The following is a 20,254-nucleotide window of genomic DNA, read 5'->3' as shown; positions in this document are numbered from 1 at the left end:
AATAATAATAAATAAATAAAATAAAATATTTATTCTAAAAAATATTTTCTTTTTTCAAAAGCTTTAGAGGATTTTATTGTTGACCAGTTAGAATAGAAGATGAAGTGATTCTGTACTATTTGGTTTTTTCTTTATTATTCCCTTAGTTTTTCAAAAACCAGTTCCTCCTTTGGAAGAAGCCCTCAAACAAATTCAGGAATCCAACTTAAAATCAGAAGTAAACCTTCCCTCTTCCCACAGACCAACAATAAATTGGAGGTAAGCAATTTATTATTATGTATAATTATTAATATGTAATAATTAAATAGCTTTCTGTTACTGAGTTTGTAGGCCTTTTCATCGGTTATTCCTCACCCTTGTCGAGTTTTGCTGTTTTATTTTTATAAATTAAATTGAAGTAGAGTAGAATATAAATTGTTTCAAGAATACGGCAAAATTCTAATTTATTGTCTTTGATATTACAGTACTGCCTATGTTGAGTAATTTTCTATGGAAACTATCATTCAAACCATTTTAAAATATTGATGTTCATTGTTTATCTTTACTTCAAGGAAAAATATTGTTGAATTGTAGTGATATAAATTCAGATAAAAGGAGTAATTGTATGATAGAAATGGGTTTTTCCTCATGGAAAATCTTTCCTGGATGTCTTGAAAAAGCTAATAGTTCCTGATTACTCTCCAGGAGCTTAAATCAGTTATTTAGAAACAATAGAGTGTATCAACCAATCACAGAGTGTCCTGTGACATCTTTTATTTCTCCATTTATTTATTATAAATGTTTATTGAAGCTACAACATGCATAGCACTAGATCAGGCATTGTGAAGGGGATGGGGAAGAAGAATATTGTAAAATAACAATCCCTAGTGTACAGTCTAGGAGAGAAGTGAAATACTGCTTCAAAAAGTATAGAATTGTACCCCACGAGTAATGATAATAATATATATTTGTTTACATAAAGACATTTACAATGGAGACATTATGTTAATATTTTGCCTATACATAATGTTATTTACTAAAGTACTCCCATTTTTAGAATATCTTTGGCCAGTAGTTCCTTTGATCAGAGCTAAGAACAATTCAGTTGATTTTCTCAGTCTCCATTATAGTTGAAGAAATACTGCATGAGATAGAAGATTCTTGAACACAGCTTTGAAGGGACTGGGGATTGACTATGATGTGAGCAAGCTTGGTACTCTAGACAGAGAGGGATGAGTGTGTGCACAGGGTAAGTGGTGGGAGGAGTGATGTGCTCGGGGAGGGAGAGTACGCAGAACGCCAGAGTGCAGAACCCCAGTAGCCTGGCCGGGCAGGAGACTAGAGGGGTGAATGTGTCCGTGCGCTAAGGAGTGCACACTTTATCCTGAGAGTTCGAGAGGAGTCAGTGAAGGGTCTAAAGCAGAAGGGTGGTAAGATCAGCTTTTCTCTTTAATCATTTATCATTTCAATCCACACGTGGATAATGGATTGGAAGAGGACAAAACAGGAGCTATTCCAGTATTTGTCATTGAAATTATATGAATTTGGAGCTGAAGAGAAAGATGGAGGCTTAAGTTGATTGAACACAGTGCACGGATGAGACGCAGCCACAGAGAGTGTGTCCCGTGATGGCAGTTGTAGAGTAGAGCCCTGAAGAACAGCAACATTTATGGACGTGGAAAACAGGCCCACAAATAGGAGCAGTAGGTTGATGTAGGACAGGACAGGGTGGGATCATGCAAACTAAGAAAGTGTGGAATTTCCTGGGAAAATAATCGGTTAGTAGAGATCAGGCAGCTTCTAGAGAATCAGTGACATAAAAAGTTGTTACCCTGACATGAAACAGGCAGCACATAGAAAAGGGGTGACAGAAAAGCCATGAATAAAGGAAATGAAAAGCTAACAAAGGATGGCGAAGCATCCCCAGGAACTGAGAACAGAGTGACCACCGCAGAGATGAACCAGGAACTCTGTGGCCCCAGGAGAGATCTGTTAGATGGCGCGTGGTCCCCCATGCTGGGCAGAGGGCGGGCTGAAGGACAGTCCTTAAGCACTTCCCTCCATCGTCCCGTCTCTTCCTTGTGCCTCCCATCAGTCAAACTAAGCCATAAATCAGAAGGCAAAGGGTCATTTAGTCTCCGCCAAGCAGAGACAGTGGAGAAGCATGGAAAGTGAATCTGGAGGGGAACAGAGAGTGTCCACTGTAGAAGCAGCGTGTCACTATATTTCACAACAAAAAAGTCGCACTGGTGACTCTTGTCAGTAGTTTCAGTGAAAGGGATAGGCCCAGGAAAGAGATCACCATGAGTTGAAAAGACACAGAGAGCAAGAAAGCAAAGATAACAAATGTAGCTTGTCTTCAAAAGGAAAAGAGTGATAAGACAATAGCCAGAAAAAAAAGTAGGACCCAAATGGGACCCACACCTGAGGCCGTCAGACTGATGAGCAGGAGAACTATGGTCTAGAAAGAGGAAGGCAAGCATGTGGAGTGTCTTATGTACCTACTTTGAGTTGGACAAGGATTGGCACAGGTTATACTATTAATGTGATATGGTTCTCCTCTCGGGAAAGGTTTGCAGTCATGTTAGAACACACATGCACGTAACACTGTGTAAGGAGGGGCTGTTACAGGAATATTAGCAAAGCGGCAATGTATGAATCGTGAAGTTGGAAAGAAGCCCTAAAGGATAGGTGCATGTTGTCTCATAAGGAAGCAGAGGCCAGGTATACCGGAGCCTGCAGTGTGGTAGGAAGAAATAGGACTCACTCAGAGGGATGGAACTATAGGGTGTGTTGCTGGAAGGACAGGAGATGGTCTAGAAATACGGACTGAGATTGACTGTGAAATGTTTTTATGTCTGGCTAGGAAGCTTGAGGGTTGTTTTATAACTAGTTGAAAACCCATGCAGGTGATCAATCAGAGAGTGATCTCATCTTCTTTATTATTTTAGAAAGACAACTGGTGTGAGTGTTGGAGAATGAAAAGGATGGAGAGAAACTGACAGCAAAGGGCACAAGACAAAATTAATGGGATGATCCAAAGGACAGGTCATCATTGCCTGTGCTGGACTAGTACAATTTTGTACAGCGATGAAGTGATAGATCTGTTAAAGAATATAAATACTTTAAGTGATTAGAAGGAAAGGATGAGAGAAGAAGAAATGAAAATACCTTTTCACAAAACAGAGAAGTGAATAAAGAAGAGTTTAAGAATGTTGATCAACTACATATATAAAAATTGAGCACAGAGTGATTAGTGGGAGGAAAATCAGGAGGTATCCAGCCATGAATTTAAAAGGACTTAGGTTAAAGGAAAGTCAAAAAAAAAAAAGGAAAAGACATTTCATAGAAATAGATTATCGACATTAGATTATGAGTTTGGTATGATGGAATAAAGAAAATGAACAAAGCAAAAAAATCAAAAGAAACTGAAATTTTGAGGGAATTTGGTGAGTTTAAAGATACAAAATGAAACAGTACAAGTTTGGTGAGATATTGCTAAATTTCATTTGAGGCTTCTAGAGGTTCCTGGGTGGCTCAGTCGGTTAAAGCATCTGACTTTGGCTCAGGTCATGATCTGTGGTTCCTGAGTCCGAGCCCCACGTTGAGCTCTGTGCTGAGAGTGAGCCTGGATCATGCTTCGGATTCAGTGTATCCCTCCCTCTCTCTCCCCTTCACCCGCTCATATTCTGTCTCTCAAAAATAAGCAAATATTTTTTAAAAATTTTTTAATAAATAAATTTCATTTGAGGCTTCTGAATTGAGGGGATAAATATCCAAGTAGAAACGTATAAAAACAATTTGACCTAAAATGAAATGAGATATCAAGCTATAGAAATACATTTGAAAGTCATCATTGTGTATGTTGTTGCTTAATTGCTTTATGTACTAGTGTCTCCCTAACCGGATGTGACAAAGGCTAGATGTCACAAGTGCAGGTGCTGTGCAGGTGGTATTCCTGGCTCAGCGCTGTGCATGCTGGAGGCATTCAGTAAATACTTGGAGTGGAGAAACATACGCGAACACTCCTCACAGAGTAGGAGCTTGACCCAAAGCTTAATTGACGAAGATATTCAGGAAAGGCAAACCCTGGGAGGGAACCGCAGACGGAGGAACAAATTGAGTATGGAAAGGTGTGACAGCATGAAAGAGGACGTTGTGTTAGGGGACTGAGCGCAGTTCGGCCCAGTGATGTGCGCGCAGAGAGGGGTTGGGGCACCTAGGCTGGCTGGAAAGGAATCCGCAAGTTAATTCATCAGGGTCTTGTTAAGGAGTTTGTCCTAAAAACAATTACTGAATCGAAGGATCCACATGTGTAGCGCCAGAATGGGCAGGAGTAGGGGAAGGCTAACGGTGGGAAGAATGTTTAGGAGGTGGACTCAAACTGGAAGGGTTCAGGAGGACTGAAGGAGATGGAGATTGGTCAGTTAACAGGTAGTGAAGCCGCTTATCGAAAGGGGGAGGGAGAGGTTTAAGGGACAGAGCAACTGTCCCTTAAGAGGATAGCAAGCTGTGAAGACACGTGTAGAATATTCCCCAGCCAGCTTCTCATGGTTAGAAATCTTGGCCACAAATGTAGATGTGATCATTGCCAACAAATGGATGGAATTAAAGATGTGGTTCGTGAGTTCAGCTAGACCGAGTCCCATGGCTGCAGCAAGCCTGGTTTGGCTTCAGTTAGAAGACAGAACACACTTCATGGCAATGAACAAGATGCTTCAATAGGAGGAATCCTCATGGCAGAGCAGAAATCGGTCAGTCTTGGGGTGCCTGGGTGGCTCAGTCGGTTAAGCTTCCAACTTCAGCTTAAGTCATGATCTGATGGTTTGTGAATTTGAGCCCCGAGTCAGGCTCTGTGCTGACAGCTCTAAGCCTAGAGCTTGCTTCAGATTCTGTCTCTCCCTCTCTCTCTGCCACTCCCTTGCTCGTGCTCTGTCTGTCTCTCTCTTTCTCTCTCCCTCAAAAGTAAATAAACATTAAAAATGTAAAACAAAGTGGTCAGTCTTTGCTATGCCCCTCTCCCCTCAAGTGACATGTCAGCTGTAAGGAAGCAAGGTCACAGTGGGTAGGTGTGCAGCTGCCCTGGGCAGAAGCCCCACATTCCAAACAGGAACCAGTATTTCTGGTGACGGCCCCAGAGCAGTGACGTGGAGGCCCATGTAAGAGACGTGTCCAGGTGCACCAGTTATGGCACTCAGGAGGCCCAGAGCTGTAGCTGCAGTCCGTGAGCTGTGGTGCACCCAGCCAGTCCTCTGGACCACACACAGAGCAAGGGAAGCAACCAAGTGGGTCATGTGACTCTCCAAAATTCCAGCAAGATAAAAAAAATGATTCTTCACATCAGGAGTACAGCTTGTAAAAACTCACCAAAATGCACAGTTCTTTTGTTAATTTAAATGGAAGTTCAGAACTTTACTGGATTTCAGTACATTAGCTTTTACATCAAAACTTTATAAAGTAAAAATTAGAATTCAGTCAGTATCTTTTTAACAGAATTACCTGGAGTAAGGAGATAAAATAATTGTTTTGACCTTTTGGAAAGTTTTTTTTAGTTTTACAAGTATATTTAGCAGATGGCTTTTAAAGCAAGAGTCCATTTCAGTATTTAGCTGCCGTCTGGATTTTGGAAGCAGTGTAGCAGTCTAGATGAGCATCCCCTCAGGGAGTGCAGGCCAGCAGCTGTGGTTCCGAGCCGGATTATGCTTTAGATTTGGTCTTGCAGTGTTAGGTTAAGCAAATCAGATTAATTCTCTTTGGAACTTAGTCTCCCAACACTCACTGTGACAGCAAAATGTTTATCAGGTACCTAACGAGGTGGTTTGTGAAAAGTACCATCTAATTAAAAAACACTATTGATGTTGAACACCAGATTGCATGTTGTAGTAGTCAGTCCCTCAGGGGTGGGTCATTTTCTGATTCCGATTTTGGGGGTTCTTAAGTCTTAGCAAGCGTCACCAATAGTATATACCAAAATTCCATTTAAACCTTCTTTCTTTCTTTTTATATCTGGTTTGGTTTTTTCTTTCTGAGCAGAGAGAAAGAGAGCAAGGGAGGGACAGAGAGAATCCTAAGCAGGCTCCATGCTGTCAGCGCAGAACCCACCTTGAGGCTCAGTCTCGTGAACCATGAGATCATGACCTGAGCTGAAATACAGTGGGACATTAACGGACTGAGCCACGCAGGTGCCCCTAAACTTCCTTGAAAGTTTGAGCAGCTATCTATGTTTGCAGAGATGGAGTATAATAATAATCCAGGACCTAGTTCTGAGGGCCCAGAAGGGAGACTATGCTAGCTGCAGTGTAAGAGCTACTGTCTTTTATTCCCCCACTGGTGATAATCAAGATATTAAGTCAGCATGTGGCCATTTTGTTAAGTTTATGAGACTGCTGCTGTCAAGTTTTAGGTACAGGTTTTGGCTGCTATAAAAATGTTATTTTAAAATACATTTTGAATTCTAAGAACAAAAGAAAAATTTTATATCCTTTTTTTTCATTTATTTGGAATAATTTTCAAGTATCTGCAAATAAGATAATTATAAATTTAAAGCATTAAGCATTTATTGGTGAGTAATACATATATTCCCATTCCAAGAAGTGTAAGTGAATGAAGTTGAAAAAAATTCTTTCAAGTTTACTATTAAAAAAATTCAGCATATAAAGGACAAGCAGAGAGAGGAGCTGAAGAAAGAACGTGAGAAGGAAGCCCCGGGGACGTAGGGAAGGAACCAGGAGAGTGATGGTATGAAGACCGGGGGAGTCGAGTCGGGAGGTGTCCGTGTTCGCAGCTCTTCAGTCAGCTGGTTAATCACGGGCGAGAGCTGGGCCCCGGGCCGCGGCGGGGCGGCCGAGGGACACGTGGGAGTCGAGGCAGGGACAGCCATAGAATTTTCAAGTACTCGGCGGGAAAGGGAAGATGACAGGTATTTACAGGGGCTCTTAGGGTCCAGGAGGAATTTAGAGTAATAAAAAAATCCAAATCGTTTAGTATAAAAGTAATACGCATTTTTGTACAGGTTTTCCTCACCCACAGGTTTCTCATTCCACATATCAGTTGTTTGTGATATCAGTTATTTTCAATAAAATGAGCTCTTTAGTACTAGAAATAAAAAGCTAGACTTCTTTTGCTCAACAGTGTACAGTTCTATAGAGTCTTAGAATAGATGAAGTGTCAGAATAACTTTGATTTCCCTGTCACAAACACAGCTAGTACTGCACCCAGTCTGGGCTGGGACATTAAAAAGCACACGGCAGTTTTGTTTTATGAGATATGATCTCCATTCTAAACTAGAGTACATAGGTTTCATTTATTACTGGAATATACTCTTTTGTCCATGACTTCATGACATCTATACCTGTCTATCTCTGTATATGCACTCACATACACATGTGAATAGTACATATTTAGAAAACAACAAATGTATACAATTTATAGAAAGAACACTATGGCTTATTAAAAAGATGAATTTCTCTCCACAGATAACTAAGAGTATTAAATAATATGTATGAAAATGCTTTTTAGTTATAAAATGCTATCTATACAAATATGAAATGTCAAAATGTTGAGGATCAGGTGTTAATAGAAATACTTATGTGTATTATTAATTGAAAATATGATTAAGCTACAAATATTGATAAGCTATTGACACATCAAAGCTAGATTGCATGTGGAATATGAACCTAAAATGTGTTCAGGAATAAAGTAATGCCAAGAGGCAGGGAGCACCCAAGGAAACTGATTGTATCAATACTCATAAACAATTGTTCTAATGTGGAAAACATTAGTGGCAGATAAAAACAATTTAAGATGTTGGTAATGTGATAATCTAAAGGAAAAATTTGTATGAAAAACTGGAGGGCATTCAGTGCTGAAGCATCAAGAACATTTAGAGAAATATATCCATATGAAAACAGAAATTGTCTAGGAAATCATAAGATAAAGAAAATTAATAAGGAACTAACATTAAAAATTCAAGTAATCAGCCTTCCATCACGAGCAAATCTTTATCACAAGGATAACATACTTCTACCTTCTGGTAGATGTAAAGCTGTATTTCCCCCAAATTAAAGTTTTCTACTTTAAAATGATGTTAGTTATCTATCTCCAATATCCATGTATTTGTAGTGAGACAGGTGATCCTGAACCACATGCAACTCTGAGAAATCTGGCCAAAGCTGAGCCGTGGTTCATTTGACCTGTTTTCCCTTCATACCAGTACTTTAAATCAGATTTTCTAGCTCATGTTCATTATCTGGTTGACTGTCAGGCCTCTAAGAGGTGAGAGTACTCTTAAGAGATAAGGGGTCTGAATAAGCTACACACAGTTATCGCCACATGTGAGAGGGCGCTGGGTGATGAGAAAAGTGTCATGCGTGGACTCTCAGGACAAAAATGTATGAAGTAGGAGCCTAGAGACAGCCTAATGAACGTCAGCTACAAAACACATCTTAATGAGGCTGTCTCTCTACCTGCCTGTCCAAACGCTTTTCCACCTGTGCAGATCCATTCCTGCCTGTCCAGCTGTCCCCACACCTTATCCCTGCTTACCTGTTCAGCGGTCTCCTGCACGGGCCCCACTGCTACCCCACCGTTCCCAGATCCTCCCTAGCTGTCCCACTGTTTCTGCCCCCCACCAGTCCCAGACCCTGCCTGTCCGCCCAGCTGGCCCCTCTGCTCTTCCAAAGACCTTCTTACCAGCCCCATTACTGTCCTCCCAAGTCAGGTATCTTCCTCAGCCTCCAGCCCCAGTAACCACCAGCTTTGCTAGTGGCTTCCCCCGTCTAGCCCCAGTCCCTTCCGACCCACCTGACCGCGTGCCCCACCCACCCCGAAGTTCCGCGGTCATCCCTGATCCTGACTCACAGGGCGAGTTATTCTACAGAACTTTCAGACCCAGACATTTCCCCCCACAGCCAGGTACGCCAGCCGCTCTAATGCCTGCCCTTGTTCGTCGTTCCCTTCCAGCTCGACTGGTTGTTTCCCCAGTCCCCTTGGAAGCTCTCCCTGCTTTGAAGCCTTCCTGTTTCCCCAGTCACCCCCCTCATCAGCCAGCCTCCACTCTCCCTGATGCCAGTCTGTTACATGAACATCGCACTAGCTTAGATCCTTTCCAGTCAGCCCAGCGGTCTGTTCCACAAACCACAACATTGTCAGATCTGCGCCAGGCCTTTGTAGACCATCCTCCAGACTCAGTCCCCTGCCACTCGCCCCCGTGTCACTCCCCCTGCTCCTCTTTGTCGCCATCACCTTCCACATCCTCTCCATCCATTCTGTCCTCTCCCACCTCTCCATCCTTACCCCCTTCATCCACCCCTCTTTTTTCCTCACCTCTGCGTTCAGCTCCTTCTCTATATTTGCCTCCAACATACTTAGATTTTTCCTCTCCAGTCTGTCCTGTTCCTTTCTCCTTTCCCTCTGTGCTTTACTCTCCCTCTCTTCCTATCTCCCCAACTCCTCTTACTCCTGTTCATCCCCCCAACCCTCCTCCCTGGGGGAAGAAAGTAGAGAAGAGAAGAGAAGCAAGTGGAGTAGAGAAGAAAGAAATAGAGAAGAAAAAGTTGAGAGACGTCAACTTTAAAGGTAAATACATTGAGTTTATCAGATATTTTGTAGATTTAGCAATATTTTGTTTGGGAAGGGTGACTGAAGGGGAAGGAATCTGTGAGAGTAGGAAGCCTACAAGGAAGAGAGAGAAACGTACTCTCAGTGCTCAGGAGCCTGCATTAAATACCCTCCCTGTGGTCTCAAGAGGGTAGTCAGGAATCTAGGCTCTTACTATTCCATTTGTCCAAATAAAGACATATATGAGTATTGGAGATAGGTATATGTTACATGTGGCCATGTATCCTCCAGACATTTTTATCCTCATTCAATGGGGAATAATTCAAGTGAATTGGGAATAAATCCCTTGGGTTCCACTCCATTGGCTACAATGAAGCAGCAGTCAGCTGTTTGATATTCTTCCTCCCCATCCTCCCAAAACAATGCTCCTTTGTTCTGTGCTTTTCACTCTGTGCATATACTGAAATCAATCATGCTGTAAGCTTCCAGAAGATGCAGAATTCTAATAGAAGGTGACGTCACCCACTGATAATTTGTGGGTGGCACTTGCACACTAAAAGTAGACCCTGCACTAAAGGTACCCTTTCTGTGGCATGAAAACCATGCTTACATTTGCAAACAATGTAAGCAAACTCTCCTCTATTGAGTAAGACCCAGGCTCCCAAACCCAGTAAAGTAGGATGGAAATTCCTGCCTCCCCTGACAGGCAATTTTCATATATTCTGTCTGCTTGAATCCTCAACCAACTTTATTTGGGTTATAGGAAAACCTACCAGCTATCACAGCATCTCAGAACTAAAGGTTATACAGCGTATTTTTATCCAGATAAGAATGCTCTTAAAGAACTAAGGGCTGACTGTACATGTCTACATATGGGAATTCCTTCTACCTCTGTCCCGAACATAGAGAAATAGGATTTAATAATCCTATTAAAGCCATGAATAATTGGGTATTCCTACCTCAAGGTAGAGTTCTTTATTGGCACTATTATCCCGCAGCCATTTTTATTCCACTATTGACTACCTTAAACTCCCATTCCAATATCCTTATATGTGATTATCTGAACACACACACCCCAAACCCCAAACATAAATGTGTCATTTATATAGAAAGAGAATCTAACTTTATTTAAATGTACTAAATATTTTTTATGTATGGTTCACAGAGCTATAGATAATGCCCTGCCTTCATCATTGTCAAAAAATGGTCACAAGCATCAGAAACATCTCTTATCCAAAATCAATTGTGATAAAGAAATGAAGGAAAACAACAGGGTTAACATGGCTACTAACAAAGATGCGTTCCAGCTTAAACTGGAAGAAACTCAGAAACTCCTAGAAGATCAGCATCTAAGCAGTTTGCAAGTATGAAACTATAAATGTTAATATTTTAATATCGAGTTATAATTCTGTCCCATCTCTGCAGTATTCTACACTAAGAAATATATACCATTCACCAAGGATAGCACGTGGATGAATCAACACAAATTCATCACAGATACTACAGAAATAATTTTTTAGATTTTTCTATCTTTTGCTCATTTTTCACTCTGGTTTCTCTATTCTTTTGCCATCTCTCATATTTGGAAAAATATGCTTTATGAATGTTATTTTTGGATCAAACATGAAAGCTATTTAAAGTAAAATGTAACGTGAGTATCATTGTTAGAGATTGGATTATAAAAACATCCTGAAAATTATAATACATGTGGACATTAGGTTCTTAATGAAAATATGTCACAATTAGCTAGAAATGGCATTTCTGTTCTATCTCTGTGGTCAGGCATTCACTTGTTTTCTTTCCCCACAGATGAGTATGGGTTTCAGCTGATTTTTCTGAGATGTCCATGTACTTTATTTTTTATGAGTAATTGCACACCTTGATGAGATTCTTAATAGGCTGATATCAAGATTAAATTCATAACCTTGGCCTGATTTATCCAATAACTAACCAGTAGTGACAAGGCTAAAAAATAGCAAAGCAGGAGACTTCTTCTGGCTATGATGAAATGCCTTCCTGCTGTAAACAACCATAATTCTGAATAGAGTATCTGAAACAGCTGTGATTCGACATTAAACAACAGGCACTATCAGATGTGGTCTCAAAAACAGGAAAACAAATGAGAGGAGTCCACCGGGGCTTTTTCCTTGGACATATTTTTACCTGCACATATTCTCTGGACAAGCCTCAGAACAATCCACAGCCAACCCACTGTCTCTTACAGACTCAAATCTAGTCAGACAACATAGCGTTCATGATGTCCAATACTCACTCAAAACGTACCAATCACATTAAAAAAAAAAAAAAAAAGGAAAATAGGGCCCATATCCAGGAGAGAAATTAGTCAAAATAATCAGACACACAGAGGGCAAAGATGAAAAAATTAACAGATAAGGAATTTAAAACCATTTTGTATAAATATTTTCAGGGCATTAAAGTAAAAATGATTCTGTTGACAAACAATTTTAAAAGAACCAAATAGACTTTCTAGATCTGAAAAATATGTGAAGTGAACATTTCACTGGGTAGACCAGTGCAGGCATTACAGACCAAAAAAAAAAAAAAAAATTCAGTTGTCTTGAAGACATGGCAGTAGAAATGATCCAGAGTTAAGCATTGTGAGAAAAAAGACTGGGGGGAATAATGAATAGAATCTTGAGACAAGATCAAGCAGTCTAATGTATATTTAATTAAAATCCCAGAGTATTTAAAGAAATAATGGCTGGAAACTGCTCAAATTTGGTAAAACTGTAACTCCTCAGATCCACATAGCTCAGCAAGCTCCCCAAAGGAGACATATGCACACATATGCACGCACGCACACACCCTGCAAAGGCACAGCAACATTCAGTGCAGCTACACAACACAGGGAGTGTAGTCAGGGGTGTGAGAGCTTTGGGGACTAGGGGCTGCACTGGTGGTGAGCACAGCATCATGTGCCAACTTGTGGGAACCGCTGTGTTGTACACCTGAAACTAATGTAACATTGTCAACTGTACTCATTTAAAAAATTATTTTGAAAAATTTACCTAGAAGGAGAAAAAAGATCCACACATGTGGGTGAACAAAGACAAGACAGACTAATTTCAGGCCCAAAGGCAGCGAAGCATTTTTAAAGTTCTGAGAAAGAACAGAAAACTTCCAACCTTAGAATCCTGTCTTCAGCTAGTAGTATCCTAGAACAAAGGCAAAATAGACATCTTAAACAAGCTGAACACCACTGCACTATACCAGCATCTGCACTAGAAGAAATGCCACTGAACGTTTTTCAGGCAGGAGAATGATACCAGATGAGAACTCAGCACTGTAGTGACAGCAGATTAATGGTGGTTAGTGGGGGATGGGTACAGAGTTCCATTGTTAGATATGGCGGGTATGGGTGAATCGTTCATCAGAATCCATCAAACTGTATACATTTAAAATGAGCGCATTTAGTAGATAAGTTTACCTCAATAAGTAAACTGAAACACAAAAATACTAAAAGACAACAGTAAATTAGTACAGTTTATATCTGTAACTTACAAGCAGAAGTTGAAGCTGATCTTAACATTTCATTTCTTAGTTATGAGGAAAAAATCTGGGAAACAAAACCAGTTTAGTGAAATCACAAGTTACTAAACTTCTTTCCAAATGCTTTGAGGTATGAGGCCATCACAGACCTATGACTTAGAAATCTTAGAGCCACGAAGATTACACATACATCTAGAAAGACCCTCAAACCCAGATTTCTACATCTTATTACATGTAAGCTCAAAGGAAGCCCTCCTGGGTTTCCTTATCATTATCTGTTAGAACAGCTCGTCTGCAGAAACAGGCAGACAAGGAGCTAATCTCCGGCCTTTGTTAGGCTGAGTGACTGACCATCGCTTTAAAAAGACCCCACTGTCCTGAAGGATGTGAGAAGTAGGTGGTAAATGCTAGGAATAGCAAACTCTCATGAATCATTTTCAAAACTTATTTCATGATAATATATCAATAAGCAACTATGTAAACTAAAATATTTTTATTCTGTAATCAGTTTCCTTGGTTTATTCATTTATTTAATGGGCTAGAAAAATAGTAGATTTTTGCTTAGGATCAGAATATTTAAATTTTCTGAAATTTGTGAAAAGTCTTTGAGGACAGTAATTTCCTTCCTGTTGAGTCCATTTAACTTTTTGACTAGGATTTACAATCTAAAACCTTCTTGAATATATTTATTGATATGTGATACAGATCAATGCATTCTACGTGTATGTGGAAATCAGAAACATCTTTAAACATATGCCATACTTGGAAGTAATCATAAATTTTATTAAAGACTGATAAGTTCCATGAAATTTCATTGAAATAGTGATGAGAATATTTATGAAATTCATAGAAAGTATTACTGTTCTAAGCCTCAGAAAAGGAGTCGTTAAAATCAAGAATTCTCAACTGGACATCCATGTTAGAATTACTTGGGGAACTTTAAAATAAAAATACCAGTACATGAACCCCATCCCAGTATTAAATCATCAGGACCAAGGCCTAGTTATTTCTACAAAGCTCTTTATGTGATTGTAAGATGCAGCCAGAGTGGAGAACTCAACTGCATAGGCCACAAGATTAACTGTTACACAAAGATGTAGCCCTACCAACAGGAAGCTCATGTTTAGGTCACCGAACTTTATGGACCGCATTCAAGTCCAGCGAAGGTTTCAGGGAAAAAATATAATTTGTAAATAACTATTTTTCAGAATTTCACTTGCTGTTATGAAACTTTCAAGAAACTCAATACTCCAAATGGAATAGCAATAGCAAAATACTTTCTAAGCTAGAACTGTGGCTAGAATAATTAGGTAGTTACTTTAAGTACAGAAATTAAGGCAAACACTTTATTATGTCTTTGTTGGCTCCCTCTTTTTTACTCTGAGGACTACTCGAGGGATATAGATTATTTATGTACTTATACTGTTTATAGTCATTATTTTATATGCCAAGGACAATAAGTCTCAATAACAGTGGGTGTTGAATCATTAATTGTGGCATTTGAAAAGTTCTGAGCTATAGAACAATGTTTTTTTTTTTTCCTTTCAGAAATTTTGTGATGAAGTTAATCAAATAACAAATTCTGAAACCCTCTCAAGTATAGACAGTCTCGAGGCTGGGGAACATGAAGAAATATATTTAACAATTAACAAGGAGGAGCCTTCCATATCAATCCAGCAGAATTCTGTTTCTCTCAAATCAATAAATCTGCAATCAACTAATCTAAGCTGCTTTGATGAAGATAAATTGTCATTCTCTAAAACTCAACATATAAATAATTGGCTCATAAATGTAAATAATCCAGATACTCAGAGTGCCACACCTTTCTCAGATATTTTAAATAAACCTAGCTTTCTACCTTCTCGTGAACATTTCAAAGGTAAAGAACAAAATCCACCTGTGGTAAGAGTCACCAATACTGCTAATAATTCAGTAGCCTCTGTGTATAGTCCACCCATATATGTACAAGATGGAAAAAGCAAAGAGGTCTCTGAAACCAGCTCTGTGAGGACAACTCATTCCTCTTCTAGAGCGTTCAGAAGGGGGAGACCCTTTGTTGCTGAGAGCCCGACATTCAAATTCAGCAGATTCTCTAACTGCTCCACTCCAGACTCCCTAACATGGGAAACGGCTGCATCTGCAGACCAAGGGAAAAATTTTGAATTAACACAGGATAAAAGAACTACTTCAATTCCTACTTCATTTGTACCCATGGCAACACCTTTGGTTTTGCCTAATACGCAATCAGCTAGGCCTCTACCAAACAGCAGCCTACATATAAAAGAAATTGACCCAGTACAGTGTTCTGATAAGTTAGGAGAATTGAAAACTGTTAAAGATGAGAAGATAAAATATTTTAATTGCAATAAGGAAGACTTGCCTTTATTTTCAGATGATTTTCAAGTTGCCTATATACCTCACAACTCCGATTCAAAAGATAAAAAACAAAAAATAGAGGAAACATCAGCATCAGTGTCTCATGTAATCTCTAACTGTGACTTAGTCGGTCAGCACAAGAAAATGAAATACAACATTCATGAGAGAAACGGTGTGAGGTTTCTTAAAAGTATTTTAAAAAAAGAATCTAAATACGAACATGATTGTTTTAAGGCACTATTTATAAACCGAAGCTTTAAGTTAGGAAATCAAAGAGCAGCAGCTATTAGAGATAGTATTGAATTAACAAAAGAAAAAGGTACAGAAATTCCAAAGACTATTAAAAAACTGAGGTGGTTTGATGAAACTGCAGATACAGAAGAAACCGCTGCAGATAATCATTCGCTGAAGAGAACAGAACTATCTCAACAGTGGCCTCAACCATTCCGCATTCAGACCGGAAATGGTTCTGCCAGCCAAGTAATTGATGTTCCAGCCTGTCCAGTGAGTTCTGCGGAGGGAACGAAGCCCATGGAGGGTTCTAGCCCTGAAAACGTCCCTACTTTAGGAGAACCTGGAACAGACCATGTGCCTCAGAACCTTCTCGTACCTTCAGGTTATAACGTTGCCAAACAAGCCTGGCCAGCCTCAGAAAAAGAGGAAAGCCACACCCCTCTACCTAGTGGTAATTCTAAAGCTCACAAAGCTCACCCACGAAGAGGGGGCGCCAAAGTAACTAGGAGAACACGATGCACTCAGGTGCAGTCACACTTGGCGTGTGCCACCAAAAAAGGCACTGTCGTTTGGCCACACTCTACAAGCAAAACCGAGGCATTTTTACCAGCTCAGGGCAGACTGACTGTGCCTCATCCTCCTCCTAAGTCCCCGTCGAACAGGAGTGGTAAAAATACACAGGTGTCTCAGTGTCCTTCAGTAACGCTTGAAAATCCTCAAAACGTTACGACACAAAACTATTTTAATTCAAAACCTGTGCTTCCAGTAGAACACGGGTTAAATCAGTGGAAGCAAGAAAGTAGTTTTCCACCCTCAGATGTTTGTTCGGACTTAGCCACTACGATGCCTTCTCTGCCATACTGTTCTGAGTGCCCAACTTTAGCAAACACCAGTCATTCAGATGGCATGCAGATGGTTGCCCAGCAAGTTGGGACGTTTCACGGCGCCCATAGATGTCCTGTTTATGAAGAAAGCCCTCGGCCTGTGACTCTTAGAACTGCTAAACAAGAATCTGTTCCCTCGTGGAAGAGACGAAATGATATTCTGGGTCAAAATGCAAAGACAGCTGGTAAGAATAAATTTACATATTTTTATAGATAAATTGTACAACTTTTTAAATTCATGTGAAATTTTTCTCATTGAGGTGTGGCCATGTACACACGATAGATGTGATATTAAATAATAACTTAGCCTTACAAAAAATAATCTCATGGGGCACCTGGGTGACTCAGTCGGTTAACTGACTGACTTTGGCTCAAGTCATGATCTCATGGTTCAGGAGTTAGAGACCCACGTAGGGCTCTGTGCTGACAGCTCAGAGCCCGGAGCCTGCTTCAGATTCTGTGTCTCCCTCTCTCCCCGCCCCTTCCTTGCTCATGCTCTATCTCTCAACCTCTGAAAAATAAATATTTTTTAAAATATTTTTAAAAATAAATAAAAATTACTAATGTCCTTTAGCTGAAGCTTTTGAGAGAATGACCCAATCTTTGCTCAACTAAAATTAGAAACTCTTCCCAGCCTCCATTTTTTTCTGTGGCTTTCTTGTTTTAAAAGAGAAAAGACAAAGAATAGGGCCTGATTCTTATCCCATATCATTCTGTCATTACATTCTATAAAAATAAGCACAATGAAAAATATTTTTAATTATTCTAAATAGGTAAATAAATATCATTATACTTTCTTTTATTTTTCTCTAAATTGTTAAACTGAATAGTTACAAGCTAATCTTGGTGGTGCCTGACCTTCCTGCTCCCTTTCCAGAAGAGCGTCGGCTCTACTTTTATATGTTAAGTATGCTGGGTTTCCTATGGGGGGGAAATGATTGCATTCCTTTAAACATTCTTGAAAATAAGTTCCCTATAAAATGTCATTAGCCTTAATAGCTGGCTAACTCCTGGTGAAGCTGTTTTCCTCTGGGGGAACAGACTAGAAGCCCATAAATTTTCCTACCGTTAGGAATCAGTTGCCTGTTGAGAAGTAGATAGGACTTGGGAAAAAATCAGAAAAGCAGTTATTTTCTTTTCCCAAAGATATAAGTAAATACTAAAATGATATAAAGAGGGAGTCAGTTTACATTGTAATATTCAAACTGTTCTTTAATTAGACTGTGAGATTTGAAGGACTGAGGGCTTTTTTTTGTAATTTATCACTTGGTGCTTGGTCATCACCCAAACTTTTCTTAAAATGAACAGACACAAGTCATATCAGCTAAATGCAAGGACTCTAATCTCAAAATCTGCAGTATCTATAAAAATCTAAAATTTTTTTTTCGTTTTATTTTCTTCTCATCAGGACAGGTGCCCTCCTTCATCCCCATCACCTGATGCCCCATCCCCCGCCCCCCTCCTCCTCCCCCTTCTCTCCCCTCTGGTGACTCTCATTGTGTTCTGCGTAGTTCAGAGTCTGGTTCTTGGCAAAAACCCTAGATTTTTTAAAATTATTTTTCTCACTAAAGATCTTAATTTCTTTTTTTTTTTAAGTTACATCCGAGTTAGTTAGCATATAGTACAACAATGATTTCAGGAGTAGATTCGTTAATGCCGCTACCCATTTAGCCCATTACAATTTTAATCTCTTTTTACCTAGCCATTATATAATGTGGCTTTAGTTTTCACCCTCCTTCCAAAAAAAAACAAAAAGGAGAAATGAAAACTTCATATAGATTCGAAATTCTCAAGTAATGATTAATTATAATGGTTCCTTGTTTGAGTTCCTACTCTGTAGCAGTTACAATGCTGAGTGTATGCTTTGTGTCTCATTTACACGTGTCTCGTGTTACAGTGCTAAATATGCTTTGTGTCTCATTTAAAACTCACAAGCGTGAGAAATAATTATTTTTTAAAACTACATTTTGCATAAAGGAAATTGAATTGCCCAAGGTCAAGAGCTAATAAATACCAAAATTGGCATTTCAATCTAAATGTCTGTGGCTCCAAGTCCTATGTGTTTCGTACTAAAACTATATAATAAATATAGTTACTAAGCAAACATCATATTTCAGAGCCTGAGCTGATGAGGAAAAAACATAAGGAAATAGTTTCCCAATAGCTTAAGCATGAAAGAGTACCATATTAAAATTAGATTCTCAATCTCAGATGAATGAATATAATATATGTTCATCTGGAGAAGCCAATATGTTTCTAACATTTAATCATAGAGGTAGTAGTTAGGGGTAATTGAGCAGGGACACCAGAAAACATAATGAATTTTAACAGTTTTAGCCCTGCTTTTAATTTTTTTTCTCAGCCCAGAGATTGAGTCACGTGCCCTATTGACTGAGTCAGCCAGGTACTCCTTTTTTAAAAAATTTTTTTATCAGGCAGACCTGCTTTTAATTTTTTTTAATGTTTATTTATTATTTTTGAGACAGAGAGAGACAGAGTGTGAACAAGGCAGGGGCAGAGAGAGAGGGAGACACAGAATCTGAAACAGGCTCCAGGCTCTGAGCTGTCAGCACAGATCCCCATGCGCATCTCTAATTCACAAACCATAAGATCATGACACTTAACTGACTGAGCCACCCAGGCACCCCAGGCAGGCCTGCTTTTAAAGAGCTCTATTGTGTGTTCTTCCACACTCAGAAAATCCAATACTAACAATGCTAAATACTTTGTATGTCCAACCTATCTAAATATTAAACATTTTAAGTCAACACTTTACTGTATGGAATTAGCAAAATGACCCATACCTCACACCATACACAAAAGTCAATTCCAGGTGGACTATAGACACAAATAAGGAAAGTGGAAGAGGAGATAATGTAGGCAATATGTTTGACTTTAGAATGAGCAAAGGTTTCTTATGTGAACATAAAAAACATCATTAATGGAAGACTGATAAATTGTACAGTAAAATTAGAAATTTTTTTATCCAAAAGCACCAGTGAGATAATGAAAAGGCAAACCACAGAGCAATGTTTGCAGTGCCTAATACTAACAAAGAACTCATATCCAGAAATGTATAAAGAATTCTTACAGCTGATAAGAAAAAGACAACCCAACTCTATCAGTCAGGGTTCAACCAAAGAAGCTGGTCCAATGAGATGTATTCCGCTTTATTGCAAGGGCCTGGCTTCTATGGGAGCTGGCAAGTCTGACATTTTTACAGCAGGCCAGGAGGGCGGACACGCCAGGACTCACACATGCACCAAAGGTTGCAATTTACAGGGAGAACTTTTCATTCTCTCAAGGAAGTCTCAGTTCTGCTTTTAAGGCCTGTGAACTGATTGAATCAGACACACACAGATTATCCTAGGTAATCAGTCCCCCTTACTTAAAGCAGATTGATTGACCTAAAACCGCCTACAGAACACCTTCACAGCAACATCTACAGTAGCATTTGACTGAGTAATGGGCCTGTAAACTAGGAAGCACATCAAAAAGACCATCACACCCATTGTTTAAAACAGGGGGGCCTGGGTGGCTCAGGTGGCTAAGCATCCAACTCTTGATTTTAGCTCAGGTCCTGATCTTGCGGTTGTTAGATTGAGCCCCGGGTCAGGCTCAGTGCTAGGTGTGGAGCCTGCTTGGAATTCATTCATATTCTCTCTCTCTCTCTCTCTCTCTCTCTCTCTCTCTCTCTCTCTCTCCCTCTCCCT

General features: G+C 39.7%; 1 protein-coding gene across 2 annotated transcripts in view; it reads left to right on the top strand.

Annotated features, from left to right (window-relative positions):
- CEP126 (centrosomal protein 126) overlaps nucleotides 1–20,254 on the top strand; it is a 107,863-nt gene that overhangs the window by 48,970 nt on the left and 38,639 nt on the right. For both annotated transcript variants that reach the window (XM_029914654.1, XM_029914655.1), the window contains exons 4-6: nucleotides 147–258; nucleotides 10,703–10,901; nucleotides 14,596–16,726. In XM_029914654.1, coding sequence (XP_029770514.1) covers nucleotides 147–258; nucleotides 10,703–10,901; nucleotides 14,596–16,726 — 2,442 coding nt within the window. The remainder of the gene's footprint in view (nucleotides 1–146; nucleotides 259–10,702; nucleotides 10,902–14,595; nucleotides 16,727–20,254) is intronic.

Source organism: Suricata suricatta, chromosome 11, assembly GCF_006229205.1.
Source record: "Suricata suricatta isolate VVHF042 chromosome 11, meerkat_22Aug2017_6uvM2_HiC, whole genome shotgun sequence".
Classification (NCBI taxonomy): Eukaryota; Metazoa; Chordata; class Mammalia; order Carnivora; family Herpestidae; genus Suricata; species Suricata suricatta.
This window is presented reverse-complemented; position numbering and strand designations above follow the sequence as displayed.